Source organism: Strongylocentrotus purpuratus, unplaced genomic scaffold (genome assembly GCF_000002235.5).
Source record: "Strongylocentrotus purpuratus isolate Spur 01 unplaced genomic scaffold, Spur_5.0 spur5_scaffold_5, whole genome shotgun sequence".
Taxonomy (NCBI): domain Eukaryota; kingdom Metazoa; phylum Echinodermata; class Echinoidea; order Camarodonta; family Strongylocentrotidae; genus Strongylocentrotus; species Strongylocentrotus purpuratus.
The window spans coordinates 19286138-19301863 of record NW_022145611.1 but is presented as its reverse complement, the minus strand read 5'-3'; the positions used below and the strand labels follow the sequence as shown (position 1 = coordinate 19301863).

Here is a 15726-nt window from a genome sequence, read left to right as displayed (position 1 = left end):
GATACGATTATTAACGCGAAGCCAATGAAGATCAGTGATGTGAGGGGAGACATGGACAAATTTTGGTTTACAATGAATGAGCTGTCCTGATTTATTTTGGAGGAGTTAAAGGGAGTTAAGATCTTAAAAGGTGGGCTGACATTCAAAGTTGGTCCTTTTGATGCACAGTGCTGCATAGAACTCATATTTTGTTATTCAAACATCAAAATATTTGTTTCTTAGAAATGTTTAAATATTGTAAAGAATAACTTTCTCAGACCTGCTGAGCTCCACCCTGAAAAATCCTCCAGATCTCATTCATCTTGTGACATCATCTGTCCAGGGGGTAATTGTCCTAGAACCCTTCCTTATTCTACTGAGGTTATGTTAGTAGAGATTAACAGATTTGGATACAAATTATTGAAAGCATGATTTGACATATGTATATGCTTGTCAAACTCAAAGGCAACACCTACCCGACAGGCGTTTTCCTGTCACCTTCCTAGAACGAGAACACGCTTTGCTCAAATACCTTTATATATTCAGGTCACACGTTCTGGACTTCTCTCGATTCTGTGATTAAAAGGTCTGTAAGTGTTCATGTTTTCAAAAGAAATTGAAATGTCATTACTTGAATACATAATCATTTCTGATTCCTGACTATTTTTTTCTCCAAGCAGTATATTTTTGTTGATTAGAATGAGTAAATAACGGTATGGCCATGCCAACTATGTATATATTCTACTCATATTGAGAACAAACTACATTGTAATAATTATTGTTTTAATAAGCCGCAGATATATTCCCTTCCATTTTCCTTGTCTTTTGGAGTTAATTATGAGTATCGGTTCATGTATCCCTGTAATCTCTCTGTTTTAGCGTGTATTTGTATTTTATAAACTTTAATTAATCTAGTTTAAGGAGCATATCCACACCAAGCTCTGCTTTTCCATAGGCTCCGCCACTATATCTCTTAAGTTCAACTGAAAGACAATTTTCTGAATAGTGTTTACAGGGATTGTACATGTATGTACATGTATATTATAATCATTTTCGATATGTTATTACTCCTTGTAAAATGAGATATTGTGGAAACCGATAAACGCTCTATCCATCTGCGAACAGATAGTATAGGTGAAATGACACTTAAACCACTTGTCATGCACTGAGCATATTGCATTTTTTTGTCATGAAGTGGTATGTTTATCGAGTTCCGATCGCAAACAAACTACTTACATACTTTCCAAGTTGAAGTATCTTAGGGCATATGGCGTGATTTTCAATTCAGTTACAAAAACACGGAAACCTTTAAAGAATGTACCGATGAACTTTTGTTTTACTAATGTAAAAGTTTAAATATGTTTTTTGAGGATATAAGACCGAAGCAGAAAGTCTAAAATGTGTACAAACTTCATACTATTTATGAAGTGTGATTCACACACCTTCCAAGTAAAAGCTATGACACAATGGTCTTTTTAATCAAAACATGACATTCCATGCACAGCCCATTAAAACATTGTCGATATTTTGAACCACCGTTTAGGCGTTTACACTTTCAAGTTTTGGTGAGTATTTTCAGTTCTGTGTCCGTTGCTGTGGCTTATTGATCGCGAGCAGAGTCACATATGCACCCCTCTTCCCAACATTATCGACCAAACCTTAAACGAAATACCTATCCGGGTTGATTTTTCGTAGTTCCTTACCGGCTATACGTGTAATACCAGATGTGTTTGTGAAGTGAAGTGACGATGCAAACAATGATCTTGGTGAGATTACTCGGAAATATAATTTCAGAATTTGGGGCTAAAATAACATTGTTCCGGGATCGTTATCATTTCCACCCATAACTTACATTCCGGATGTATAACTAGTTTTTTTCTTCTTCTTCAATATTATAGTCATTAATGTAGAAGAAGATTTCTTTTTTTGTTGTTTTTTTGTGTTGGGGGGGGGGGGGGGTTGGGTGGGGGTGTTTGCTGGAAATCCGATGATGAGCATGGCAATTCATTTGTACTCTAGGGAGAGGAATGAGAATCATTTGTATTTGCAGTTTGCGCCCGTTATTTACGATTGTCATTGGCTGAACAAACATCATCTTAATAAGTACTGATAACTTTGATCATGCAGAAATTTTTTTTTTTTAATTAAAAAAAAACCGGTTCATGTTTAGGCTCAAATTTTTTCATTTTTTTTAAAGAAAAAAAAGCCTCGTTTTCAGCTTTCTTAGACGTGAGCAAGACTCTAAAAAGAAGTTAGCTGGAATATGTCAACATAGGCTATGATAATATCTTGAAAGGATTTCCCGAGGAAAACAAAATAATCTCGTGGGTATGACGTATTGTGGATTGGCATCCGACAGTAGCTAATTATGTGGGGAGGGAGATATCGGGGGAGATATACGAAGTTGCATATGTACGGAAGCGTTAAAGTGCCATTCTACTTGACGACATGACGAGATATTTCATCTTGTCAAGTCGACTTAATATCCATATCATGTCGACATGTAAAGATATTTAACCTACCATGTCGACTTATCAACTTTTATTAGTCGACATGGCGAAATAAATTATCTTGCCAAGTCGACTTCACAAAAATTTCATGTCGTCATGGCGACATAAGTTATCTTACCAAGTCGACTTCTAAAAAAATACATGTCGTCATGGCGACATATATTATCTTACCAAGTCGACTACCCAAAAAGTAATGTCGACATGGCGAAATAAATTATCTTGCCAAGTCGACTTCACAAAAAAGTTCATCTCGTATTAGCGACATAAATTATCTCACCAAGTCGACTTCCCAAAAAGTATATGTTGTCATGGCGAGATATGTAGTGTGACGAAGACCAAATACATGATTGCACTTAACTGTGATTCTTAAAACTGACTCCACGTGATCATTTATGTCGCCAAGACGACATCTACTGTTATTAAGTCGACTCGGTAACATATTTTATCTCGCCATGACAGCATGTACTTCTTACGAAGTCGACTTGGCAAGATATTTTTATTTCGCCATGACGACATATACTTCTTGGGAAGTCGACTTGGTAAGATAATTCATGTCATCATGACGACATACTTTCTGAGAAGTCGACTTGGCAAGATAATTTATTTCGCTATGACGACAGATACTTTTTGGGAAGTCGACTTGGTAAGATAATTTATGTCGCCATGACGACATGAACTTTATGCGAAGTCAACTTGGCAAGATAACTTATGTCGCCATGACGACATGAACTTTTTGTGAAGTCGACTTGGCAACATAATTTATTTCGCCATGTCGACTAATAAAAGTTGATAAGTCAACATGGTAAGTTAAATATTTGTACATGTCGACATGATATGAATATTAAGTCAACTTGACAAGATGGAATATCTCGTCATGTCGTCAAGTAGAATGGCACTTTAACGCTTCCGTAGACCACTATCTTAACGCCACAATGCCAGACTGGTACAAAGCAGGGATAAATAAAACTGAAGGGAATCATGTTGCACGGTTTCGTTCCATAGATCATGTTGATTGTTTACTAATTGGTCGCTTGAAAGCGGCTGAAGTTCATGATTGTTTCGTGCCAGATAATCAGCAACTGCTTTCATGATTGTCACTCGGATGATTTGTGCTGCTGGGCTGCCATTAAGCCTTTTCGACGTGTATAATACAAGCCACTTATAGTGTCAGTATTCCAGTATTGTTGCCTCGTCAGGGAGTGGTAACTTGATCTGCGTTATTGGATATCATCCAACTTTGATGTGCATTCGTGCTGTCATCGAAACCGTGCGCTGAACTCTATCCTTTCCTCTCTGCCCTCACAACGACTTTGTTTCTCCGTCAGTTAATACCATTGCGTATTGTTATTGTACTGCCGGTAGGTTGGTATCAGCATTACGTTTGTAGCTCCTTGATCTGCAACTTTCAACTAGGCTTACACAGATCATGTCTAGCTGATGCTAATTTGATTTAACAACACTGAAATTGGAACGAGTTGCTTAAAAAGTAGAAATAAATTGAACACTCTTGACAACTACGGAAACACTTCAAGAATGGGACTCGGGGAGAAGAAACGAGTAGATGCCGAAGACCAGGAACATAGTGAAGGAAAAGGAAAGAAATACGGCAAGTCCCGTTCCCATGATCCCACCTTCAATGGACCAATCGAGAACCGTAGCTGTACGGATGTCATCTGCTGTCTTATCTTCCTTGCCTTCCTCGGGGGTCAGGGTTACATTGCCTACATGGCCTTCACGACGGGTGACCCCAGCACCATCATCTACCCTACCGACTCTCAGGGTGACATCTGCGGTGTTGCTGCAGGAAAGACTAACCTGACTAGCCTGTTCTTCTTCGACTGGCTGGCCTGCTTCTCCTACTCTACGCTCATCACCTTCCAGTGTTCCACCCCTCAGGTGTGCGTCGAAAACTGTCCCACTGAGACCTACTCCATCTGGACCAAGTACATTTTGGAATTGGACTCATCTAAACCCGTCGGGGTCGATTGGAGTCACTTCGTCTGCCAATACGGGGTGGACCCGGAGAATGAGGTTATGAATAACGGTCGTACCATTCGGGATCTTCTTAACGAGGAGCTGTGTGCATCGTACTACGTGCAAAGCGAACCCTTGTTCGGAAGATGTTTGCCAGACTTCCTTGTGGCAAATGTGACAGGTAATTCACCTCTTGACTCTTGACTGTAGACACATAAAATATAAAATTAATATTATTTTATATTAACCCAGTTCATTTATTGTTTATATAAAGTTTCATTGTACATCACTCATCTATTTTTGTCCATTGGTTGTCTGCCAATCCACTATGCATTGTCATAACCGGTAGCCCTTCCGTTGTCATCATAACTAACTTCTGATCAGTATGCTTATCTCTTCGATTTTGCAATTCCCCAAACTTTCTATTTATTGTAATTATTTTTATATATACAAATCTGTCTTAAAATTTCAATAGTTACTCCTTTCTCCACTCTGCCACCCTATAGCAAAGAACATAAAATACAATTCTTTACACTGAAATGATTGGAATGCAAAATACAGAACCATTTTTGTGTGTGTCTATGATTGTTTAGTAAAAGCATCACAATGACAAGTATCACTGTCTTTATCGTGTTAACAACATACACTGTGGATTCGAATCAAATATATAATTTTGTTGAGGTATCATTGCAGTCCTTTAAAAAGTGTGAACTTTCTTGCACGATTTTTCACTGCGAATAATCAAAAACATCTACAAAAAAAACACAACCCCAAAACAGTCGAAAATAATGATAAGTTGTTAATGGTTACATTATTGGAATATTCAATGTAAAAATATTGAGGTTAAAAAGCAAAAAAACAAAATAATAATTACTTGTAATATAATGTTTATCATTTTGGTTTATATCTCCATATAATAGGGCTATCAGGAATCAAGTGACAAAATAGCCATATTATAATGAGGATAATGCATCCATTGATCATAAAACTATAAAACACCAATGAAAATGCCCATGTTGCATGCATTATACATAGTGCATGAATTCACAACATCCTGCTTTCAACGATACACGGACTTCATAATCATATATATATTTTTTATGTTTTTGTAAAACTCTTATCTCTTCGGAAGTTTAGATAAGATCTGAGGGATCAGCTGTTTATTGGCAATGGATACGGTTTCATGTAGAATAGACAAAGCAATATTTTATTTTAATTCCTAAATCATCTCGAGTGTAGTAGCCAAGTTTTGCTTCGCCGCAATTATCTGCAGCGATGACTGAGCGAATACAACAAAGGTTGTATAGTACCCAATTCCATTCCAGTGGAAAAAGAGACAGATTAAAAATAAAGAATAAAGGTTAATACAAAATGAAATGTAGGTTCGCGTCAAAATTATTCACAATGAAAAAGTATCGGTCATTAAAGAAAAAGGTTTGCAAGCCATTTAATCATTTACTTTGACAATTCTATTCATACAGACTTTTCTTTCTCTGACAACCCTACCTAAAAGGATATAGTGCTAATATAATTGGAATTTGCGAGGCTTTTACGATTTTTGTTTATCATTACCAAATTTATTGGAAACGATCTCATGGCGAAATATTGTGCTGTGATCAAAGTACGGTGTCAGGAGTCTTCTATTACGTAATCGTTTATGAGCATTGGCTCAAAATTGTAAACACTAAGTCATAAAACTAAAAGGATCTCCTAACATTATTGATTTCCTCATAGAGCCAGCATGTAAAGAACCAAGAGAACCAAGTTCTTATTTTTTTTAAAGATGCAATATAGCAATGTATTTCCTCCAATCGACGAGTGTACTTTATTTCAACGAAAACCTACGAAATTGATATACATGTAATTATCTTACCCAAACATATGCATGATTGTTCGCAGTAATTAAATCTTAGTTTTTACTTTTTCCCGCAAGAAAATAATTCCGTACTTTTTTCTGAATCAAAGAACACTGTACCAGGGATGATAAGGTATAAACATGAAAAGAATTTATTGATAACGCGTTGAACCGGGATTCTGTGAATCAGAAAATCTCTCTTTTCTTTCTTTTTCACAGAGTTACCCTACATAGACTATTTTGTACGCAGGTATAACGAGGGGTCACGAAATGCTAAATTCGAAAACAGATTAAAATATGGAAGATTTCTTGAAACAATGAAAGACACGAACTAATCTGAATGGTTTCTCTTTCCCGTATTCATCTACTCCTGGAAAAAGGTCTTTATCTAACCACTGCATGTCAATGGGCCATTGCCACCCAACACAAATCAATGTTTACCCTCAATTAAAATCGAGACAATTAATATAAACAGTTTTATATCCTAATACTGTATTTACATACCGCAAAATTTATCTTAAATAAAGATAACCTTTCATACTTTGCAGGGGAGTGCCTTAATTGCACTAAAGATATATCCTAGAGAGTAGAGACTGAGAAACTTGGGAAATTCCCATACGTGAACGTTGCCCCCCCCCCCCTGGGCGTTAACACCGGGTTAATTAGTGGCTTTGAAGTATTTAGGAAAAACCAGTATGTCTCTTTCATTTAGTCTATGTTGCATATAGGCTTCTTTAAATGACAAATATCTCGCAGTTTATTTTCTTTTCCCCGTAACATTTTACTCCTTTATTTTCCTTGTATTATAAGCCTTCTGTAAACAAATCAACTGTTATTAATGCATAAATAGACTGTCTGAATTAGTACGATTGGTGTTTGGGTTAATCACTGCCCAATATGTATATTCCAGAAGAAAACAAATGTTGCTCATTTTTTATTTTAAAAGCATTACCGATAGATTCGCTATCTGCTGACACTGAATATAGTGTTAAATTGAATATTAATACTTAAATTTAAAAACAAATATTGTTCTTTGTGGTAACGTGATACTGTCGAAAGTCATTAAAACGTCGATATTTCGTGTTCTTTTAATTTCTTGCAGACATGCCATCTGAGACACCGAACGGACGTAACATCACCGCAGAGAACGTAGACGTCTTCGCCAGGTTCATCCACTATATACAACAGTCAGAACAGATTCAGAGTGTCGTCGACGATTTCAAGTCGACCTGGCCATACATCGTAGGGGCTCTCTGCATCGTCGTCCTCTTGTCGTTCTTCATTCTCATCCTCATGCGATGGTTGATGGACGTGGTGGTGTTTGGATCCATCCTGTGTCTCTTCGCGTTGCTAGCAGTGGGCATGTACTACTGCTATGACACCTGGTTATGTTACAGGGACGGAGAAGTGAAATGTTATTCCATGCCCATAGACGATCCTTTCAATCTCTTCAGCTATCTCCAGTCTGAGAACACATGGCTAGCTTTCGCCATTATCTTGACCGTGATTGCCGCCATCCTGCTACTACTGTGCCTGGTCTTATTCAGCCGGTTCCGACTTGCAGCCAAATTGCTAGGTGAGGCAAGCAATGCGGTGGGCATGATGTTAAGCACACTGGCGTGGCCTCTATTACCGTTTGTCTTTCAGTTTGGCTACGTGGCGTTCTGGGCTTTTGTAGCCGTCTACTTGGCATCTGCTGGTGTTGCTGTGTTCGAGGTGTCCAATGCTCCAAGTGATTCCCCAGTGACGAATGGAACGACTTGTGATCAAATGACGTTCAACGCTTCACTGTACGCCCCCGCGAACTGTCATTTCGTCAGCTATGGCTTGCCGTCATACACCATCTACCTTCAGATCTATGGAGTAGTAGGATTGTGGTGGATGCTTAACTTCTTCATTGCTTTAGGAGAGGTGACTTTAGCAGGAGCCTTTGCCTCGTACTACTGGGCTTTTACGAAGCCCCGAGATATTCCAAGCCTCCCGCTTGCCTATTCTTTCTGGCGAGCCATTCGTTATCACCTGGGCTCTATGGCTTTCGGCGCTCTCATCATCACCATTGTCCAGCTCATTCGAGCCCTCCTCGAACTGGTCGAAGAAAGGACCAAAGATGCCAGTAACGTCGTGACTAAATTCATATTCTGCTGTTGCAAATGTGGATTTTGGTGTCTGGAGAAGTTCCTGCGTTTCATCAGTAAGAATGCCTACATCGAGATTGCCGTCTATGGGCGCAATTTCTGCTCTTCGGCTTCAAGCGCCTTCAATCTCCTCATGCGAAACATCGTACGCGTAAGCGTTCTAAATGGTGTGACCGGTTTTATGCTCTTCCTCCTGAAATCTTCTATCGTTGTAGGCATCACGGTCGGTGCGTTCTACTTCTTTCAGCTCCAGGTGACGTCGGGAGGTAACACGTTTTACGTCGTCCCGGAAATCAACAACGTCTGGGTGCCGATCACCGCTATTGCGTTCGTATCCTTCTTCATCACGACGGCATTCTTCGGGGTTTACGACATGGCCGTCGATACCCTCTTTCTTTCTTTCCTCGAGGATTTGGAGAGGAATGATGGATCTCCAGAGAAGCCTTACTACATGTCCAATGGTCTCATGGACTTGGTTGGCAAGCATAACAAGAAGCAAAAGAAACACAAGAACGACTGAACGTTTTACGGATAATTTTAAGTGACTATTAACAACATAATATTGACAATAAATATGAGCTTTATTTGGCTCAAGTGTCGTGTCAAAGGAAGTGTCTTGGTTTGAAAATACCAGGATAATTGTGAAATAATATATAATATAAAAATGTAAATTTTCCAAAGTGAAAAAAAACAAACAACAACAATCGATGTCGTAGCTTTTCATAGCGCAAATAAAGGAAATTCCGTGGTTAATTTACTTGACTTTCCATCAAAGGATCGAATATGCGAATCCCAGTCCGGCACTTCCACGGTTGCCATTTTCACCCAGGTGTATCGTTTCTCTATATGCTAGAGCGCTACACATTTGAGCAATATTGTAACGGACCAGCCCGTTACAGGTAGTTATCTTGCAGAAAACGCAGAGGGCAGTAAGCTTTTGGGGCGTAAGGGCTCAGAGCGCAATTACGGACGCACCATGCGTAAAGCAGCTCTCAGAGCGTCTCAGAAGCTATAAATAGCAGTATTGAGCGGAGGTTTCGTCATTTCGACGCTGGCTCTCGTCTTGGTCAGATAGCGAACTCTTCGCTTTGCTCCAACTGAGCTAAACTAAGGAAAAGGATTAGAAGCGAGAAACAGAGTTCCTACAAAAGGCAATCCCTGCCTTAACTACTTGTTGAGATTAATCCAGGTAATCGGTGACGGTGTTAACTATGATAACATGTTGGAGAAGTTGACTTATGTTTGTATTAATAAAGTATACAGTTAAACAATCCATCGTTTCATAACGTGTAATTAGTTGAGTCTCCATAGACTGATGTAATATAACACTCTCATAGAGAATACACGTCCAGCTATCCAAAACATCTCTCATCTCCACACTCATATACTTTGGGAAAACGGAGCCACGTCCGGGCCTCTAAACTTCAAGCCAAATAGAAACCGCTCGCATTATTCAGGATGGCAAATTCTTCGTCAGATGACGGTGATAGAGGCAAGGGACAGGCCAGCCCTCCAGCATCCAGGACCCGTTCTAGGATGGAGGGCCATAACGATATTCTTAGATTTTAATATTGTTGGAGTTCATGGTTCAGATTTGTTTTTGATTTTTTTTTTTTTTACTAATGTCAAAGTTTAAATATGTTTTTTGAGGATATAAGACCGAAGCAGAAAGTCTAAAAATGTGTACAAACTTCATACTTCTCAAGGAGTGTGATTCACACATTCCAAGTAAAAGCTATGACACAATGGTCTTTTTAATCAAAACATGACATCCCATGCACAGCCAGGGGCGTCGCTAGACCTTTTTCAGTGGGGGGGGGGGGGGGGGTGTAGAGGCCAACGATTACCGACAAAACTAGCCACCAATTACCGACAAAATTAAATGTCCCAATATCTACAAATTTAACCCTATAAACCCGGGGCCGAAGGCTAAATTGTTTTTCCTATGGTCTATCTATAGTACTTGCGTATGCGCAAATGATCATTTTCCTCGACGACATAAATATACGAATTATTTCGTCAACTTAGTCAACATCATAGCTATATATTTTAATGCAGGCGCGAAGCTAGGATCTTATTTTAGGGAGGGGCCGTGGTGAGCGAGCGAATCACTTAAAGAGCGCTCTTTAGGGAGGTGTCGGTATAAGGCCTCCCGCGCGAAGCGCGGAAGCTTAGACTTTTCCTTAAATTATTAGGAAAAGAAGACGATTTATTGTACCGATCTTGACTGTTAATCCTTGTCTGAATGAAATTCCCCCCGCCTCCCGCGCGAAGCGCGAAAGCTTTGGCGTTTCATTAATTTATGAGAAAAAGCAGACGATTCGGTGTTCTGTTCTCGCACTTAATCCTTATCTGAATTCAGTTCTCCTCCTCCCGCGCAAAGCGCGGAAGCTTTGACGTTTCATAAATTATAAGGAAAAGAAGACGATTTATTGTACCGATCTTGACTGTTAATCCTTGTCTGAATAAAATTCCCCCCCTCCTCCCGGCGAAGCGCGAAAGCTTTGACGTTTCATTAAATTATGAGAAAAAGCAGACGATTCGGTGTTCTGTTCTCGACTCTTATATCTTATCTGAATTCAGTTCTCCCCCTCCCGCGCAAAGCGCGGAAGCTTTGACGTTTTATAAATTATGAGAAAAAGCAGACGATTCGGTGTACTATTCTCGACTCTTAATCCTTATCTGAATTCATCTTAATCCTTATCTGAATTCAGATCTGCCCCTCCCGCGCGAAGCGCGGAAATTATGGCGTTTCATTAAATTATTAGACGATTCGTAGAACAGTGCTTGACTCTTAATCCTTGTCTGAATTCAGTTTCTCCCCCTCCAGCGCGAAGCGCCGAAGCTTTGACGTATCATTAAATTATGAGAAGAAGCAGACGATTCGGTGTCGGCCTACTGTTCTCGACTCTTAATCCTTATTTTAATTCAGTTTTCCCCGCGCAAAAGTTTTGACGTTTCGTTAAATTATTAGAGAAAGAAGACGATTCGTTGTACCGTTTTCGACTTTTAATAAGCCCAAATTGTCTGAATTCAGTTTCCCCCTTTAGCGCGAAGCGCGGAAGCTTTGACGTTTCCTTAAATTATGAGAGAAAGAAGACGATTCGTTGTACCGTTTTCGACTTTTAATAAGCCCAAATTGTCTGAATTCAGTTTCCCCCTTTAGCGCGAGGCGCGGAAGCTTTGACGTTTCCTTAAAATATGAGAGAAAGAAGACGATTCGTTGTACCGTTCTCGACTTTTCTACATGAAGTTTTCCCTTCCCCCACGAAGCGCGGAAATTTTTCTGTTTCATCAAAATATAGAGATAAAGACGATTCGTTGTACTGTTCTCGACTCTTAATCCTTATCTAAATTCAGTTTTTCCCTCTTGCGCGAAGCGCGGAAGCTTTGACGTTTCCTTAAATTATTAGAGAAAGCAGACAATTCGTTGTACCGTTCTCGACTCGTCTAAATGAAGTTTTCTCCTCCCGAGCCAAGCGCGGAAATTTTTGCGTTTCATCAAAATATGAGAAAGGAAGACGATTCGTCGTACCGTTGTTGACTCTTAATCCTTGTTTGAATTTAGTTTCCCCGAAAATTTTAAACCTCTGATTTCTTTAGCTGATATTATAGGAAAGTGAAACTTCGGGTAAAATACAAGTATTGTAGTTATAGTCACTCTCAAAGTCGTCACAGCTGATAAAAGGTCACAGTTCGTAGGGAAAAAAACTTGTCGGCCGACCGACAATATACCGACTTCAAACTTCTGCATTGATATAGTACACAAGGATCGAGCAAGAATACCGACACAGCTGACCCGACACAGCACCATATATACCCGTGTCGTTCTTGCTTCCTTGACGAGACGACTCCACCCAACAACCCCCCCCCTTTCTTTTACTTCCACTCCTCCTTTCTCAGGCTCTTACCTCCCCCCTCCCCTCCCTCTCTCAGGCTCTTACCTCCCCCCTCTCTTCTCTCTTTCACCCTCCGTTTCTTTGTTTCCCTTTTCTCTTTTTTCTTCTTCTCTTTTTTTCTTTTCTTTCTTTTCTTTCTTTTCTTTTCTTTCTTCTCCTTTCTTTCCTTTCTTTTCCTTTCTTTCTTTTCTTTTCCTTTTTTTTTTCTTTCCCTTTCCCTCTCTTTTTTCCCCTCCCCCTTTTATCTTTTTTCCCGACGGCAGCGCAATTTTACCGACAATATCCTGACAGGTGGAGGGGTGTCGCACCCCCTACACCCCACCCGTCTGGCGACGCCCCTGTGCACAGCCCATTAAAACATTGACGATATTTTGAACCACCGTTTAGGCGTTTACACTTTCAAGTTTTGGTGAGTTTTTTCGGTTCTGTGGTCGTTGCTGTGGCTTATTGATCGCGAGCAGAGTCACATATGCACCCCTCTTCCCAACATTATTGGCCAAACCTTAAACGATATACCTATCCGCAGGCGCGGATCCAGGATTTCTTATGGGGGGGGGGCCCAAATTTAAAATTATGCTAGCCAAATATTGGTACGTAATGGTAATGGGCAATAAATTACGGTCAGATGAGCATATTTTGATACCTTATTTGTGACACTGGCAGGACACAAATTGGTGCTGGGTCCAGGGGCGAAGCCCTCAGAAGCTCAGGGTTTTTATACATTAAATTATCGTCAGATGAGCATATTTTATACCTTATTTGTGACACTGGCAGGTCATGATTTGACGTGGGGTCCAGCTGACGGAGCCCCCAGAAGCTCAGGGGTTTGGGGCAATAAATTACGGTCAGATGAGCATATTTGTATACCTTATATGTTACACTAGCAGGACACAAATTGGTGTGGGGTCCTGGGGAAGGAGCCCCCAGAAGCTCAGGGGTTTTATACATTAAATTACCGTCAGATGAGCATATTTTGATACCATATTTGTGACACTGGCAGGTTACGAATTGACGTGGTGTCCAGGGGGCGAAGCCCTCGGCCCCCCCCCCCCCCTCCTGGATCCGCCACTGCCTATCCGGGTTATTGTTCGTAGTTCCTTACTACGTGTCATACCAGTGTGTTTGTGAAGTGAAGATGCAAACAATGACCTCGGTGAGATTACTCGGAAATATAATTTCAGAATTTGGGGCTAAAATGACTTTGTTCCGGGATCGTTATCATTTCCACCCATAACTTACATTCCGGATGTATAACTATTTTTTAAATATTTTTTATTTTTATATAATTTTTTTTTGGGGGGTGGGGGGGGGGGGGGGGGGGGGGGGGTTTGGATGGGGGAGTCTGCTGTAAGTACGCATGTTTGCACCCCGTAGTTTACGATTGTCCTTGGCTGAATAAACATCATCTTATATACCGATTACTTTGCTTATGCAGAAATATTTATAAAAAACATTTTTAAAAACAGGTTCGTGTTAAACATAAGTCCAGGCTCAATTTTGTTCACAGTAACATTTTGAAGAAAAAAAAGCCTCGTTTTCAGCTCAGACGTGAGCAAGACTCTATAAAAAGAAATGAGCTGGAATGTCAACATAGCTAGGCTATGATAATATCTTGAAACTAAGGATTTTCCGAGGAAAAAAAAATAATCTCGTGGGTATGACGCATTGCTGATTGACATCCGGCAGTGGCATAATTATGTGGGGACTGGGGAGGGAGATATACGAAGTATCTTACATTCAGTTGTATATTATGTCTAATATAGCTCCCCTGTGTCATAAATGAAATCCAGAGTTTTTCGGAACTAGAGATAGATGCCATGTGTTGCGTCTGGCCAGATGAAAGGGGCTACCTGTAGATTTATACATGTTGTGGTGCATCCGGGGGGGGGGGGGGTGGAAGCATGATGGGTATAGACATGTGCAAATCCTATTATGCATGGATATCCCAACAATAATGAAAATTCTAAATAACTTCGTAGGGCGCTTCGGGTTTTTTTTTTACGTGTTGGAATTGTGCTTATTTGATGTGCGATAATCTGGTGGAGAAACGTTTACAGTGCACTCTCGTTATAAAGAACACCGATATAACAAAATTTCATTATAAAGAAGTAAAATCTCTGGTCCCATATGTGGGATTCCCTTTGTATTCTATTGTTTTTGCAACCCTGATACATGTATAAAGAAATTTGATTATAAAGAAATTTCATGGGTCCCGAGGACTTCTTTATAATGAGAGTGCACTGTACATGGTGTTCTAGAGGTGAAGGATATGCAGGATGTTAAGAATGTGGATAAGATATCCCTCCCCGCCCGTGGCAGTGACCAATAAAAGACAATGACACCATGGACCGTGTGTTGAGTGGTCTGACATAAGTGTAACGTTTATATTTAGGAAAAGTCTGTTGACCTCCAAAGTATATACAGTATTTAAGATAATTACTATTTTTTTTTATCAATGATGGTCCAAACGTGAAGCATTGGTGGAGGAGTACATGTATGGGCCAGGAGGAAGTACACTCCCTTCACAATGGCGATTCCCTCATTCACATATGATGTATGTCATCACTCTCAAGTGAAGCCAGTATTGGAACAAGGGAACAACCTCTCGAGAGGAGTATAGGGGGAAGTGTCGTGGCAGTATTGGAATGCCCTTACAGGTACACTCCCCTCAAGAAGTTGTTCCCTCATTCACTTACAGTGCACTCTCGTTATAAAGAACACTGATATAACAAAATTTCATTTTAAAGAAGTAAAATCTCTGGTTCCATATCTTGGATTTCCTTTGTATTCTATTGTTTTGGCAGCCCTGATATAAAGAAATTTCGTTATAAAGAAACAATTTCATGGGTCCCAAGGACTTCTTTATAACGAGACGACCAAGATGTGACTTTTGCTTTGGACTACCATCCCCCTGTTCATGAGGAAAATGATGAACAACCGAAGATTTGGGGGTATGAGTTACAGGTTAATGCTAGTGTTGGACAATAATTAAAAGATTAAGGTGTTAGCAAAATCAACAGGTACAATTACTTTGGCTACATGCAGTGTTTGTTGAAGGCATGCTGAAGGGATTTTAATGTAGGCCTACTGGTACATGTCTTGAACTGTTTTGATGTTGCACATAATTTTGTGTAATGTTCCTGTGTTTGGAGGATGACTGTTGTTGATGAAGGATTCTGGTGGTGAGAGGATGCATTACCCATACGGGGAATACATCCTCTCACCTACTGTTTTTGATGTTGGAAGTGAATGTTGGGATAGTGTCTGTACTCACATTGGCTGGAGTTGTTCATGGGTGAAATTGTCCGAAGTCCTCCCAAATTAGATTTGGGTAGCGTTGACGCATGCGGTTGAAGACTATCACATGAACATAA

General features: G+C 40.0%; 1 protein-coding gene across 1 annotated transcript; it reads left to right on the top strand.

The window, feature by feature from the left end:
* Positions 1-3479: 3479 nt before the first annotated feature.
* LOC579901 (choline transporter-like protein 4) lies at positions 3480-9739 on the top strand. Its single transcript, XM_779993.5, has 2 exons — positions 3480-4644; positions 7421-9739. The coding sequence occupies exons 1-2, from the start codon at positions 4023-4025 to the stop codon at positions 8971-8973; spliced, it is 2175 nt and encodes a 724-aa protein (XP_785086.3). The 5' UTR covers positions 3480-4022; the 3' UTR covers positions 8974-9739.
* The last annotated feature ends 5987 nt before the right edge of the window (positions 9740-15726 follow it).

Coding starts and splice junctions, on each gene's coding strand:
- LOC579901 (XM_779993.5), top strand. CDS start 4,023: ATGGGACTCGGGGAGAAGAAACGAGTAGATGCCGAAGACCAGGAACAT. Junction 4,645..7,420: donor CCTTGTGGCAAATGTGACAG/GTAATTCACCTC, acceptor AATTTCTTGCAG/ACATGCCATCTGAGACACCG.